General features: G+C 21.8%; 2 protein-coding genes across 2 annotated transcripts in view; one reads left to right on the top strand and one right to left on the bottom strand.

The window, feature by feature from the left end:
- Window positions 1-912: 912 nt before the first annotated feature.
- LOC129609189 (putative Dol-P-Glc:Glc(2)Man(9)GlcNAc(2)-PP-Dol alpha-1,2-glucosyltransferase) lies at window positions 913-2,902 on the top strand. The gene is made up of 6 exons (XM_055521108.1): window positions 913-1,118; window positions 1,220-1,460; window positions 1,514-1,591; window positions 1,895-2,022; window positions 2,101-2,289; window positions 2,357-2,902. The coding sequence occupies exons 1-6, from the start codon at window positions 960-962 to the stop codon at window positions 2,900-2,902; spliced, it is 1,341 nt and encodes a 446-aa protein (XP_055377083.1). The 5' UTR covers window positions 913-959.
- A 2,438-nt stretch (window positions 2,903-5,340) lies between these two features.
- LOC129609264 (GATA zinc finger domain-containing protein 14) overlaps window positions 5,341-16,693 on the bottom strand; it is a 75,001-nt gene continuing 63,648 nt past the window's right edge. The window contains exons 5-13 of the mRNA XM_055521199.1: window positions 15,521-15,582; window positions 14,064-14,261; window positions 13,899-13,964; window positions 12,596-12,784; window positions 12,163-12,328; window positions 10,602-11,074; window positions 10,314-10,505; window positions 9,915-10,021; window positions 5,341-9,573 (exon numbers count right to left, since the gene is read on the bottom strand). Coding sequence (XP_055377174.1) covers window positions 7,932-9,573; window positions 9,915-10,021; window positions 10,314-10,505; window positions 10,602-11,074; window positions 12,163-12,328; window positions 12,596-12,784; window positions 13,899-13,964; window positions 14,064-14,261; window positions 15,521-15,582 — 3,095 coding nt within the window. The 3' untranslated portion in view covers window positions 5,341-7,931. The remainder of the gene's footprint in view (window positions 9,574-9,914; window positions 10,022-10,313; window positions 10,506-10,601; window positions 11,075-12,162; window positions 12,329-12,595; window positions 12,785-13,898; window positions 13,965-14,063; window positions 14,262-15,520; window positions 15,583-16,693) is intronic.

Here is a 16,693-nt window from a genome sequence, read left to right as displayed (position 1 = left end):
ATTGATGTACCGCATTAGACAGACCACAGTATTGCCGTATTGAAATAATGTGTCATTTTATTCAGTGTTGCTACAGATCTATATTTTGTTAAGCACACCCGGCATAATTTACTTTTTTATATCGTGCAGGTATATATTATATACTTTAACAATATTTTCGCATTTTTCCTTTTTAAAAAAGAGTTAAGTTTATGTTCTGCGTTTTTTTTTGTTTTAAAGTATACTATAGTACCACGAATATGAATAGATGTATTATTTCAAATAGTCACAATATTTGACGTCGTTTTTAATGATAATTTCTTAAGAATACTACAGCGTCTTTTTTAGCAATTAATTACTCAAAAATAAACTGTGTGCAATTGGCTAGACATGCTATATAAAAACAAATGAACATACAATTTAGATCTCGGCAAGACCAAATTTCCTTGAAAATATTTTTTTTAAATAACTACTCATGTAATTTGAAATGACATTGCTGAAAGAAATTATTTTTATATTACTTTTTGCAAAAAATTTTGTTTTCCGAAAAATTTTATTCATATAAATTGAATAATTTATAGGTTTACTTTGTTATAAAATTCAAATATGAATCATATGTTTCCCGTTCAAATTTTCGTAAATTTTATAAAATACATTGAATTGGTTATGCACATACAGCCTTGCTTATAAATATTTAATTTATTAAAAGTCCTAAATATCAGTTTAAAAAAAGTAAATAAATATAAAAAAAGTATAACCAAAATAGGCATCTTTAAAGACGGTCAACGTAAACCGCAGGTTGACGTTTTAATATGTCAAATACTAAGTTAACTTTTGGATTCGGAAACAAATATTTATGGTTGACAACTTGGTATGACAGAAAATGTTACAAACAAATTTTGACACGTTGTCCTTTTGTCAAATAATTTTTAATTGCGGGATAAACAATAACAAAAGCCGGTGAAAAGAAAATTTAAGATATGATAAATTGGAAAAACTTTGATTTATTCTTACCAATATTATATTTTTTTGGTTCATTGCCTGTATTTTTAAAAGTTTATAAAACTTCTACACAAGTTATTGATGAAGAATTTCATTTGCGCCAAGCAAAACATTACTGTGCAGGGAATTACGATGTAGTAAGTACCTACCTAGCATATAATTAAATTTTTCCACCAATTTTGGCATTAATACCAAAACCGTACACATACATATATTAATCATACTTCCATGATTTCAGTGGGATCCAAAAATTACAACCTTACCAGGGCTTTACTTGCTTACCACAATATTGCTACCATTAAAATTTTGTACGACTTTTAATTTGCGGATAGTTGTTTTACTCTTCGCATCTTTGAATTTATATTTAATAAGACAAATATTATATATTCTCAACGGGAGAAACAAAAAAGATGTTTTTGCTGCTATCAATATATCGATTCTACCTCCGCTATATTTTTTTTCTCATCTATATTACACAGGTTCGACACGATTTTTTTAAAGGAATTGAAATGAACGATTTTTATTATTTCAGATGTAGTTTCTATAACAACAGTTTTGGGGCTTTATTATTTTTGGCTTAATAAAATGCATAAATCAGCCGCTTTTTTTGGTAAATATGATAAGTATAAATATACTCCGGTTAAATTTTTAGAAATATGTGTATTGTTTGTAAATTTATTACAAACTGGCTTAACAGAGTTGAGTCTACATAAGGGAGGTTCTAAGTGATCAAAATATTTGCCCATCTAATGGTGTATTGCATTTATTTAGTTTTTGTTTTCTAATTTAAGGAAGTAAAAATTTTCTATGCTTCTCCTTTATAGTATGTACTGCGTACAGGTTCATTATCTTGGTTTAACTTTTTGTATCTTTTGGTTTAAAAATTTTATATGCATGTGTTATATTCGTTTAGGTTTTTGGGGTATCCTAATAAGGCAAACTAATGTCGTATGGATCGTTATGTTTTTGGGGATATCCTGCATAAATTGTCTTATGAAAAGCTATAAAATGCGAGCGAAACATAAACATTGTAGAGATGAAGTATGTTTAATAAATAATTTAATAATTTTAAAGTTTTTTGCTTTGGATTAATTTTAACATATTTTAATTTCTTTTTAGATATTTTATGAAGCAATGAAATGGCATTTGATGAACTTGAATGAACTTGTAGCTTTTGTTTATTCTGTAATTAAAACTTTTTGGTCTTACATTCTTGTTTTATTATTATTTGTAATATTTGTAATATTCAATGGATCTATCGTTGTTGGAGATAAAACAGCTCATGTTGCCACTATACATTTACCCCAGGTATTACTCACTGTATATTCATCATAAAAAGGAAATTTTAATTTAATTTACCTTTTTCTTTTCTTAGATATTTTATTTCAGTTTGTTTAGCACGATATTTGGATTTTCAGTTCTATTGCCTAAACTTCTATCATCCTTGAAGTTAATTTATAAAAACAAATTTTTTTTTATAATGTTATCTTGTTTATTTTTTGTAATTATTAAATATAATACGTTGGAACATTCTTATTTATTAGCAGATAATCGACATTATACGTTCTATATTTGGAATAGATTCTATTCAAAATATGATTTTTTTAGATATTTGATGATTCCAATTTATATTGTAGGATTAGTATTGGTTTACGAATCAATTAAGCACAGAGGTCTTAACTTTATTATAATGTTTAGTTTTGTAACAATTCTCGTTTTAATTTTACAAAATTTACTAGAAGTACGATATTTTTTAATACCATTTTTAATATTTAGATTAAATGTTAATATTAATAATAATTTTGTATTAATTTTAGAGTCTTTCCATTATTTAATATTAAATATATTTACTTTTTATATATTTTTCACAAAAGAAATTTATTGGAATGATTTTAATGATGTCCAAAGACTTATTTGGTAATAAATTTATTTTTAATAAAAATGTAAAAAAAAGTATTTGATTTTTAAAGATATAATATATGAATTTTACGGGGATAATAAATAATGTTCAATTATGTGCTATATCGAAATCTCATTAATTGAATAAACAAAGTTTTATTTTCAAAGTGAATTTTTATTTAAATTTATTTAAAAATCTTTTTTTTTTTTTTGCATAAATCAGGGTAAATGAAAATAACATAAATCTTATAAAGGAATGTAAATCAACTAATTAGATGATTTTCATTTTTTTCTTTTTAATAAATATTTAAAAATTTATATATTTAATTTTCATTGTAAAATTGGTGCAGAACGATCATTAGTTTTGGTATGACGTAATTTGACTGTTGCAAATTGTGATGGTCTATGAATAAAGAAAAGTTTTTTTTTGTTAATAAATTTTAATACTGAAATTTTTAATGTGATGAATAAATTTTAAATAATATTTTAATTATATTTTAAATTTTCGTTGGTCATCTTTGTGAAACAAAGTTTTATATGTGTAAATATATATGTATATATGCATTTATAAAGCTTCTTTATATGTTTATTTCAAAAGCAGAATAATTGTAAGTTGTCCTCTTACATTGCGAATTTTAAAAATGTTTCGTATAAAAAATATTGAAACATATGAATGAAAAGCATTGACAGCTTCAATTAAAATAAAATAAAATTAATGTTCTATATTATGTATATTAATAGAAATCTTTAAATTATACTAATAAAACTAATATTAATAGTAAATTTTGAAAACTCGGAATATGATCGATAAATTCGATTTATTTTTTAAAAGCGAAAAATTTAGTTACATAGTTATTTGATTTTTATATTACAAAATTATTTTATAATAAAATTCGCCGAGTTGAAATAGAATCGAATGAATGCTTTTTATAAATGCATAAAAATAATGTAGGTATTTAATTTTAATAGTGAAAAATTTAAATAATATAAATATTTATTTTTAATTTAAACATATTTGCATATATACATACGTTAATGATTTGATACAGAATTATAATATTTAAAAAAAAATATTTTTAGATGAATAAAATTTTCTAGCTTTTACTCTCAATCTTTATAAAAGCGACAAAAATAACAAAAAATAAAATATAAATGGTATAAAAAAAAACAATACAAACAACCTTTTTTTTTTTGTAATTTTTGCAACAAAAAATATATATTATATTTTTATATATTTATATAAATATAAATTTATAATAACGCTATATCGATTTATGTATATAATATTTCAATAATTATAATAAAATAAAATGGCGACAAACAAAACAATGTTATAGAATAAAAATAAAATATAATTTATATAATAGATTATATAGTAGAATTAAAAAAAAATATATATATATATATATTAAAAACAATAAAATATATACTATTTAAAATTAAATAATGAAGTATAATTTATAAATATAATTACAATCCCCACACCGTATTTGCAAAAAAAAAAAAAAAATAAAATTTTTTTCTTTTTAAATTATCTAACACACTTATTATCTAACAAACTTTATTTAAAATTGTTTAATTTTAGCGAATAGCATCGGTGCTGGAGCGAAAATATGAAGTTAATTCAAGATTACCGAATTATCAAACTTTGAATGCAATGATTTTATAGTCTTAAGAAAATATTATTTGTTATGAGCGAAAGGATTAAGAGAAATTTTTCTGGTTTTGATGAAAAATTTAATTTAAATTATTAAATGAATAATTAATTTGATTAATTAAAAGTAATAAATATTGGACAATTTGATAAAAATTTAAAAATAAATTAATAAATTTTTAACATATTATTTATTTGTAGGTAACTTTCATTTAGTTATATAGAGGGTGATTTAGTAAAGAGCACAATATTATAATAATATCGTTGAAAGCATCAAAAAATTGCTGAGGTGTTGAATGAATTTTCAATAAATATCTACTTGCCTCAAGCTTTTCTTGTTTAGAACTTCCCTTCCGAAAAAGATGGAAGGTTTACACAAACATTTTTTAAAAGAGCTATTAAGGGAATTAAAAGCAACATGACTACATGTTTATGTTAAACAGTTTATGCTTTTCTTTAAAGAAATCGAATTGCGTTTATGTGTTAGATAATTTAAAAATTTATTTGGGTATTTAATTTAAAAATTTAATACATACATCTATATATATAACATTTATATATAAAATTATGTATTAATATTTTAATTATACATTTGTAATTTATTTGTTTTTTCTTTTCAATATATTAATAACAATTGACTTAATTTATTGTAAATATTTCAATTTATAAATGTACATAATTAAATGTATAATAATTTATAAAAAATTTTTACAATATTTTATCTTTTTAAAATTTATAACTTTTCGAAAAATCTTGTAAAAAAAATTTTCGAAAATTAATCAAGTATTGGCACTTATAATAAATTTTTTATTTAAAGTAACAATTAATTTTTTTTTTCTTCATGTATTATATTAGATTATTATAAATGTAATTTTTATAAAAATAAAAGAAATTTATCATGTAGTTTAATATGTTTACAAATTTATTTTAAATTTATAATTAAAATTATTTTTTTTTTTTTGTTTTTGCACTAACTAGTTGATTTATTCAGTTTGAATATTCAAAAAATTAAAAAAAAATAAGTATTTTTCAATAAATATTAAAATACCATAAATTCAAGTTTCAAAAATATGGTATTTATGGTATTTTAATATTCTAATTAAATAAAATTTAATATAAAAATTTTGTTTTTAAACTAAGGCCGTCTTAATCAGTAAGTTGTTTTTTTTTTTGCATTTTTTTGACATCAAAAATCAAGTGATTTTTAAATTAAAATATGCTATTTTTAAAATGTAATTCAAAAATACTTGATTGCAGATGATTGTGTTATTTACAAAATTCAGCGAATGACATGATTGATGTGATTGTCAAATCTTTGACTTATTATGGGAAACGGCATAATTTTTATAAAAATTTATTTTGTATCTGAAAACAATAGTAATAACAGCAATATTATTTTGTTAAAATACCCAATTCAAAATACTCCTAAAGAAAGAAATAATATATTGATATATTATATAAAAAAAAAAAGAAGAATAATTTTAAATATAAAAATACTTATGTAATGTTAAAATTCAATTAACAAAATAAATTTTTACAATTAAAATATAAAAGAATAATTTTTATGGAAATTAAATTGCTCCTTTAGAAAATTATTATTAATTTATAAAAAATAAAATAATTTTTCATTCTTTCTTACATAAATCGATAATTTTTTTTTTTTGTTTAGTAAAATCTCTATGCTTAAATAAATTTGAATAAATCAATAAATTGGGAATTTTTAAATAAAATATCAATTATTGTTGAATAATTTTTAAATGATTTTTTTTTCTGTTATTTTAATAATTATTTAGAAATATAAGTAATTAGGTCTGTCCAAGATAAAATTCTCCTCTAAATTTTTTATATGATATATGAACAACTCACATATTTCTCTCAATTTTATGCTGTCACATGTTTCTATCTTGAACAGGTTGAACAGAACTAAAATATTACGATTATTCGAATTAAATTTTTGAGAAATTTTTTAATTTTAAATTTTACATTAAAGTATTCAAAATATTTTTTTTTTTTTTAATAATATTTTCTAATTTTAATTAATTTCGGATATATATTTTAAAGTTTTACAACAATACGTACAATTATTTTCGTTTTTTTTTTGTTTTTTGCTTTCAATTCTATATACAATTACAATTTTTTTCACAATAATTTTCTATATTATTAAAAAAGATAAAAAAAACAATTCAAAAATAAAAAATTAAATATAATGACTTTAATATAATTATAATATGTTTAACATAATTTTTTCTTTTATTTTTATCTTTAATATTTTTTATAAGATTTCATTTTGTATTTTCATTTTTAATTGGTGTGTTTGAATATTATGCATAAATATTGTTATAAATAAAATATTTATATATGTTTGTTAACTATTTGAAAAATTTTTAAATTAATTTAAATAATTAAGATTCAAAAGTGTATTTAAGAAAAAAAGAATGCCTTGTTCAATTATAATTATATCGAAATTTGATAAAAATTGAAATTTACTTCAATAAATCATGTATGTACCTATCTGTATCCTATATTTAAGTGTTAAGTTGTTTAAAGTAAAAATCGAGCTAGCATTTATAGATTTAGCATTTAAGATGTTTTGGTTTGTAACATATGTACATTATTTATTAATTTTCTGAATTTATATTTAATAAAAGTTTATTCGAATTTTTTATATATTCTAGAGTACTTTTATAAAACGAGACAAAATAATTATTTTCGATTCTACTATTCTTGTTCAAAAACCGGCCTAAATTTAATTTAGTAATACACACTTTATTTTGTATAATAAATTTAAGATTACGTCTGTTTTCATCCATATTTTATGAAAATTTCATTAATTTACAATCATGTGTTCAAAAATTCATTTTAAATTTAACATCTTTGTCTAATTTTAAAACGAAAAATTTTATTAATGTATTCTAATTTTGTTTTGTTTTTATACGTAAAAATAGAAGTAGTATGATTTTTTTTGTAAAAAGATTTAAGACGAAATCTTAAATTCAAAATTTTAAATTGCAAATGTAAACATTATTTTTATAATTCTAGTTTATATTCATCCTAAATTTATGCAATTTAACAATTAAAAAAAAAAAATATGTATATTGACCTCTTTTATATAAGGATAAGGATTCTTTTATTTTAATAGGAACCTTATCAAACCATTTTACAACAATATACATAAAATATTATTATTTATATATGGGATATAAACATGTTAGTATGTATATGCATATTTATACAAATATATAATTCACACTCATATACTTTTGTATTTAATTTTTATAACAAATTTTTTTACATTATTTAATTAATGTACATAATTTTAATTATAAATTTAAAATAAAAAATTGTAAATTACATAATAATTGTTTTGTTTTTTTTTTCTTTTTTTTTATATAATAATTTAACTTTTTGCTGCATGATGTGATTTATCATCCCATAAATCATACCATGGACCATAACTTTTTGAATATGAATCATCTGAATATTCTTGATTATGATGTTGTTGTAAGTGTTGTTGCTGTTGTTGTGGATGATAATTTTTATTAATAAAACCATTATTTTTATGATTATTATCATTTATCATCATTTTATTATTATCTTGTAATAATAATGATGATGATGTTGTTGTTGTTGTTGTTGTTGATTGATTCATTGTTCTATTTAAATGATTTTCTTTACTTGATGTTTTATTTAATTTTGTACGTGGTAATAATGTACCAGATGGTGAATTATTATTAATATTTTTATTATTATTATGATTATTATTACTAGTATTATTATTATTATTACTATTTTTATTATTATTAATATTATTATGTTCATTATGATCATTACGTTTATTTTTATTTCTTTTTTGGTGTTGTTGTTGTTGATGTTGTTGTTGTTGCTGCTGTTTTTGATTTTGATTTTGATAATTTTCACCTTTAAATGTTTTAAATTCCATTTTTGTTTTAACTAAATGATCATCAATAACAATACAATCATATGGATCTGATATTGTTGTATCATTATCATGTTCTGTATCAGTACGATCATCATCTGTATCATCTCTATCATTATCAACATCATTATCATCATCGTCATCATCATCATCAGGATCATTAATTAAATTATTATTATTATTATTTATATTATTTTCATTTATATTATTATGATTTGTTGTATGATTATTAATGTGATGATGCTGATGATGATTATTATGATTATTGTTGTTATTATTATTATTTAATTCTATATCATCTTCATCATCAGAATTATAATATTGTTTTAATATTTCACGACGTTTAAATGGTTTTTTAATTAAACCAATATTTGAATCATCATCAAAATTATGTTTATTATGATGATTACTATTAATTTCGGACATTTTAATAGTACTATTATCGCTATCATCACTATCAAAATTATTATTATTATTATGTGAATGATGATGATTATGATGATTATGATTATTATTATCAAAATTCATAGATGATACAGTTTTTGAATCATTTTTATTATTACGTTTTTTATTATTATTTTTATTATTATTATTATCTTGTTGATTTTTATTACGTTGCTTTTGTTGTCCTGATATTTGTTTTAAATGCCTATATTGTTGTTTTGGACTATTACTATAACCATTATTTAAATTTTTATTATTATGTATTATATTATCATTTTCGTATTCACTATCATTATTATTTTTCATTATTATATCATTATTATTTTGATTTGAATTATTATCTTTTTGATTCATCATTATATCTTCATGACGCCATGATGATAAATTATTTATTTGATTTTCATCATATTTTTTACTTTTCCAAAATGATTTTGTTCTCTTTATAAAATTATCCTTTCGTGTTAATGTATTTAAATCGATATCGGCTAAATTATTATTAGTAATATTATTGTTATTATTAATATGATAATTATTATTATTATTATTGCTATGATGTTGTGGTGATGAATTTCGTGTTGATGAATTACCATCATCATATAATAATATTGATGATAAAGGTCTTTTTATAGTATTATCATTATCATTATTTTGATGTTGTCTTTTATATTTATATTTATGTATAATATATATATTTTATTTATTTACAGAAAATAAAATAATAGTTTTAAAGTTTTTCAATTAAAAATGAAATATAATGATGATATTATAATGTTTTAGCGATATCATTTAAATTTATATGTACAGGGTCACAAGAATGGGAACAAATATAGAAAAAAAAAAATAAAATAATTAAAGATAATTAAATAAAATAAAAAGACAATCAAAATGAATAATTTGAATATTAATTTAAGGAAAATATATGTAATATGTTAAAAATATTTAAAATTATTTTAATCACAACTGATAAATATGCGTAAATGTGTTTTTTGTTATTTATACCTTAATGGTACTCTTGTGGGAACAACTTCTTCTTCATCAGAATAATCAACTTCTGGTTGTGGTGGTGGTTTTTCCATCTCTGAATTATTGTGCCCAATTGGAAAAGGCTAAAATACAGAATATTAAAAATAAAATTTAATTTCATACACCCTTATACATATTGTGTTCATAAAACTATTATGGTATAAATATTATGTATCAAATTTTATGTTACAATGTTCTTTGACTTAAAAATTCAGTTAATATTACTGAATACGTGTCGTAATAATTTATTATGACACATATTGAAAAATAAACAACTTGTAAGTTAAATTTTGCCTAAATATACATCATTGTCACAATTTTGAAGTCATAAGATTATAAATTTAAACGTAATATAAAATCAAAAGAATTAATTACTTTATTTGCTTTATATATAATTGGTCGTTTCTTTTCACCAATATTATGCGATTCTTTAGGGAAATTAAAACTTTGTGATGTATTTAAATGATTTGCATTTGATATAGATGATGAACCGGAACCCGATGGTATTGGTGGTGGTAATGCTGGTGGTGGACTTGTTCTTAAATCAGCTGCCGAAATTTTTTGAAACTAAAATGATAAACATTAATTATATTGCATTTTGTATAAATAATTAATGTATATTATATTTCTATTATTATATACATATAATATACATATACATACATATCTAGTATTACGAAATTGTATTGTATCACCGAACATTCTTGTTGGTGATGGTTCAGCAATCATTTCTGATGTTGATTTTGAATTTTGTATACCACGTTTTAATGTTGACATTGGTGTTTGATCATGATTATATTGATTATGATTATTTATATTATTACTATTATTATTATTTACAATATTATGATGTTGTTGATTTTGTTTTTGATATTGATTATGTTGTTGTATATGTTGATGATAATGATGATTATTATTATCTTTTTCCAAATATGTAACTGGAAACCATCCCATTTGTTTTGTTCTTAAATTTTCACCAAATTGCCAACCATTGACACGACCACCAATTAATGCAATACGATCACCTTCTTCAAAATTTAATTGATTTTTACCATTTGCTTCATATGTATAAACAGCTTTCATAATTAATAATTCTTCAACAAGTTCTTCAGAATGTGGTGAAGAGAATCTATGATCTTTTTTAATATAACAAAAAATAAAAACAAAAAATGTTCATTAGGGATAAGTAATAAATTAATATACACATAATATGCAAGGACAAATATACAGTAAAATCTATATCTCTATATAACGAGCTCTACATAAAATCATAATCAACATCTAAATGATGGCATACAATTTTGTTCAACAGTTGCATTTAATTTTTCTTTTTCTCTTTTAATTAAAGAATTTCTTTTAATTAAGAAATTCCTGATATAACAGGACAAAAATTAATAGTATTTCGAATGTTCATTATAAAGAGACTTCACTGTATACTTACGTGCCATTAATAAAAATATGAAATTTATTTTATAACCTATATAGCGAGTATATATCACTTGTTTTCTTAATTCAACATTCTAAACTTTTACAACAATTCTGAATTTTCGTAAGAACTGTGTTTTTACTAAGTAAAAATGTGTTCAGTTGAACCGAAAAGCAAGTTTTATGATGCAAATTTTAAAAGTATAAAAAACAGTAGCGGTTTTTACGGGATATTTTTCGATGGACGCGATCATATATGCAGATTGGCATTTCCTTTTAGTGCTCTTCATATCGTAGTTGTCGAGAGTTTGATAAACAAAGAATGCTTTGTCATTATAGTTTCGTGAATTTTCCGCTTTGAAGAGAGCCAGGTGTTTTTTTATTGGTTGAAGCAAGTATATTTGAACTTGAAATTATTTCTAACATTATTTAAAGAATCAGGGATGTAGACCAGGCTTTAAAAGAACGTACAATTACAGTCGGTTTTCAGGCGCGCGAGTGTTGACAAAACGGAATACTTGTGCTAATTGAAGTTTTGTCCGGTTTGAAATACGCTGTGGCCACCTTGCCCATCCAACTATAACTGGAGTAATTCACGGACAGAGTGTGAAAAATCAAATATATACCAAAACAGGTATAATATTTATTTAAATTTTTTTTTTGATTAAGGGTTTTATTGTCGGATATATTATAAAAATTTCTGCTATATAGCTTCCGTAACTTCAAAATTGCTGTAAAACTGCTCATGAAGTCAGGGATTATAATTAAATAAAAGAAAATATTTTTATTATTAATTTACGATTAACAGATGATGATGTTAAATTATGTTCTGATTTTGTCCTTGGCAAGGAATTTTGATTAAAGCTACGATCATCTCTTTTATTATCTGGACCACCAGCAACCTCCATACTTCTTGTTTTACGTAGTAACAATGAATTTGATTCCAAATCACTTTTATTGCCATCCTTTATAAAAAAAAAATTGTTAAATAATATAGAGTGAGATTATAAAGAAATATAAAATTAAAAATAATTAAATATATATACAAGGTGTATCCTATATAAAATTTTCATATTTCACTATAGTTTTCAAATGACTTTATTAAGCAATCAATAACTGTTATTTTTTATAATTAATTTACATAATTTCTGAAATTCTAAAAATATCTTATATATAGGTATACCATTGTATATAGTTTGTGTGTTATTCATATAAATCTGATTATGAAATACTTTATTTTTAGAAAATAATTCATGTAAATTCAAGTCAATATTTTCACGTGTTGCCGCAATTTGTTGCCAATCGTCTATATTATTATCAAATAATGTTTTTCCAGAATTGTGATATGACATCCAATGTTTTGCAATTGAACATTGTCGTTCAAGAACAAAACCATAACGTCTTCTTTCTTGTGTTAATGCCTGCGTATATATATTAAAATAAATTTTTATAATATTATATAAGCAATAATTTATTATGATAAATTTTGTAAGAATCTATAAATTTTTCGTTTTTATTTAAATAGTAATTTACTCTAACTTCAAAATGCTGGTGTAACGGTATTACGTCACAATTAAGATTGTGAATTATAATTGATGATTTTTGAATATAGTAATACAGTTTTATTATAGTTTTGAAGTCATGGATATTAAGAAATATTGATAATTTTTATTACAATTATCTGTTAACTTGCGTCAGTAAGTCAAACCTTATGAATAAATTAAATCTTTGAAGTCAATCTTCATAACCAGTCTGAAATTTTGATCAATGATTATAAGTAGTTTTTAATAAGTTTAATGTCAAATATGTGTAGAAAATTTTACATTAAATAATGCAATTATTCTGGTTACACTTACGATTTATCTTAATTATGGTTATTGTAATGTTATTGTTCTAAAAAGTATTTTACATCACTTACAATACATTAACTGTGTATGGATTAATCACTTGTCTATGTTATGTTTTCTCTCAATGTACATATTATATTATGTGAAGACAAAAATAAATTTAAAATTACAGTAATCACTCGCATAAAATCACATCGATATAGAAAAATTCAATATACATATATAAGTATTTAAAATTTCTAGTACCGCATTTTTTCATATTAAGTCATTTAAACTTCACTAAATGTCATTTGTAAATAGTCTAAAATTAAAGAAAATTAGATTAGAAATTTCACTTTAAGTCTTACATTTTTTGCTTAAAGTCGCAAATTTTCGATCCCAAAAAGGGTTTTAATAGATGGATTACATATGTAAAAGCTTTTCTTATTTTGACAATATTTTTTTAAAAGGGGCAAATTGAATCACATAAAATTATTTTGGAAAGTAAATATTTCAGATACAATTTTAGACAGATGAACCGGCTAAAAACATATTGTTATTGGATATTCTTCAATCTTCATTCGCTTATATTAAAATATTGAAAGTCTCTTGTTTAACAAACAATCCAAGTCAGTCAGTCATAAAAATTACCTTAAGGTATGATTTTTTAATAATAATTATGCATTCATTTCAATTAAATTTTACTTACATTTTTTAGACTTTGATTACAATATGTTTTCAATTTATTTTTTTGCTCTTCAACAGCTTGCAGACTCTATAATGTAGAGAGAAAAAACAGAAAGTTTTTGTTTTTTTTTTATTTCAACCCCAATCAGAATTTGAAAAAGAAATTGTTTTTTTTTTTTTTTTATACCTTTAATTCTTTACTTGTTGTCCCCGATGCATTCTTTTTCTTTCTTTGCTTTTTTAATGTTGTAACAGCTTTACAATAGCTTTCAACATTTGCTTTATGCTGTTGTAAAAATTTTTTTTGTTCAACTTGAACAACTTTTGTATCTTTTTCTAAATTGTTTTCTAATGGCATTAATAAATCTACATAAAATGCTTTAAGCTACATAAAATGAAAAAAATGAAAAACAAAAAAAGGAAATTTAAATTAAAATGAAATTCAAAATTAATGAATTTTTGTTGATAATTATTTAGAAAAAGAAAAAAAAACACACTATTAATTATTGAATCTAATTTGATCTTTTAACAAATGTGTGCAGTGTTCATTCATTTCAAAAGAAATGGAACAGTATATTAGTATCATTGCCGATTTCATTTAAATTTAATTTATTTATCAAATCAATTACAGTCCAAACCAAATATTTATATAATGTGTGTAATGTAAAAGCCTCGCCACTGACTGTTAAAATGCTGCTATAACTAATAATGCGGCTACAGCAAGGAAAAATTGTAAAAATGATCATAATGTTGTCAGTGTATTAATTTTCAAAATATAAAAAATTTTTAATAAATTTGATAACATTTTTATATTTGTAGTAAAATTAATGAGCATTTTTAAATATAATTATTAAAATTTGTTCTTATTTCCAATCATAATTTGTTTCTTTTATTATCTGGAAGGATAATAGAGATAGGGCTGTGGTGTTCGAAGTAGATTTTGTATAAATATTTAAATTCCATATATAGCGATAATTCTTTTAGATTCTAAATTAGATTAAATTTAAAAAAAGTTTCAGTCAATTTTATATAATAGTTCTTATAATACTAGTATAAACCAGAAGATTTTCGATAATTCAATTCTAAATTAGACCCCAATATAAAGCACTTTCGAAAAATCCAAACTGCAAAATTTGTAAATGACAGTTATGATTAAAGTTCTAAAGGAATTTTTGAGTTTTTTTTACAAGTACTGCAAAAATATTATAAATTGGATGAAGAGCACAATAGAAAAATCGAGTATGTTACAAATTAAAAAGGAAAAATATTTAATTTGTGCAGATTTGTAAGTATATGTGTGAAAAGAGTTTTAAGATTTAAATTAGAACTTTCAGCGCATGTTTGAATTATCAGAAATCCCTGACCCAGGTATGGAAAATCTCATAAAATAATTCTTGAAACAGCTTCATTTTCTTCTTACACATGTTCATTTTAAATATCATATGATTCTCAAACTTGATTTGAATTTATTCAACACTGGAACGAATTAATTAATTCATAATAATTTATTGAATAATTTTAATTTATTTTATATTTTAAATTCCATTCTGCATATACCGATGGGTACACTTTATAGAACTATTATATTTTAAAAATAACACTTACATACACATCATAAGATATAAGTAATGAAAATATACTTACAATGTTAATATGTTGCTCTTGAATAGCTTTGTGAACATTTACAACATTAATTAGGGCATCACCTAAGAAAATTAAGTAAAAAGATGAAAAAAAAAAGAAAAAAACAAAAATTATTGAAAAAGAAAATTTTTTTACTTTTGGTGCAGGAAATGACAATTTTTTTTATCATTTCTGTTAATTATTCTTGTTTTTTTTTTTTTTTATAAATTTTTTAAATTTCTTTATAAAACTTTCTTTTATTAGCATATAGGCAAAAGTGGAAATTTTAATTAGTTTCGATTTTCTTTTTGTTTTGTTTTTTTATTTCTGATTTGTGTTTTTTTAATTTCAATTAAGATTGTATTGGAAAAAAAATACTCGCAAAAATTCACTCAATTTTTTAGAATTTAAGTGAAAACGAATTTCGCGCTCAGAAGCAAAAAAATTTGCAAATCGAATGAATCAATGAGGTGAATGAGGTGAAAAAAGAAAAACGTATTCAATAGAAGTTTTTTTAATTTTTTTTGCTATTTTGCGCAAATATAATTTATTGGAAACCATTTCCCCATCGTTTTTAAAATATAGGATTTATTGACGAAACAGAATACTGAAAACATCATTAGAGTGCCCAAAAGCAGGCAATTTTTTAATTTAAATTATTACATAAGATAAATGAATTTTATTCGTTTTAATTTTAAGAATGTAAAGACGCTGTTGGCAAGAAATAAAATTTTTAAAGAAGCAACTACAGCAAACAAAAATTAACCTCTGCTATAAGATGCTTACTTTTTTGCTACTCACCAATATTTTTATTTTTTTATAACTTATGACTACATAAGTATGTGAAACATATAAGATTGCAGTCAGAAATTATGGCAAAATACTAATTTAACAGATTGAAAATTTAGTCTCTTATGAGGCAAATAAAAATTAACACTAATTTATTCTAATTCAGTTTAAATTTTTTGTAATAATTTGCATTTTGTCTGCAGTTTATAAACAAAACTTTATAAATTTGCATTTATTAATTCAACAATTCTGTTGTTCATTTGGATTTAGATCTGCCAAATAATAGATCTGTGTGTATTTTTTATTTCAATTCAAAGAGAATTCAAAACTAAAAATTCGTGTACTTTTTTAACGATCAGAACAGGATCAAATGGGAGGCTCAGTGCATCAGTTGTCTATTCAATA

The sequence above is a fragment of the Condylostylus longicornis genome, unplaced genomic scaffold, assembly GCF_029603195.1.
Source record: "Condylostylus longicornis isolate FDR11 unplaced genomic scaffold, ASM2960319v2 ptg000038l, whole genome shotgun sequence".
In the NCBI taxonomy this organism is placed as follows: Eukaryota; Metazoa; Arthropoda; class Insecta; order Diptera; family Dolichopodidae; genus Condylostylus; species Condylostylus longicornis.
Note: the sequence above shows the minus strand (reverse complement) of the source record. Positions and strands in the feature narration are given on the sequence as shown.

Bases quoted from the DNA above. Each gene is read 5' to 3' on its own strand.
- LOC129609189 (XM_055521108.1), top strand. From the start codon at position 960: ATGATAAATTGGAAAAACTTTGATTTATTCTTACCAATATTATATTTT. The intron at 1,461-1,513 runs GTTCGACACGAT...TTATTATTTCAG, and splicing joins TTCTCATCTATATTACACAG to ATGTAGTTTCTATAACAACA. The intron at 2,023-2,100 runs GTATGTTTAATA...ATTTCTTTTTAG, and splicing joins ATAAACATTGTAGAGATGAA to ATATTTTATGAAGCAATGAA.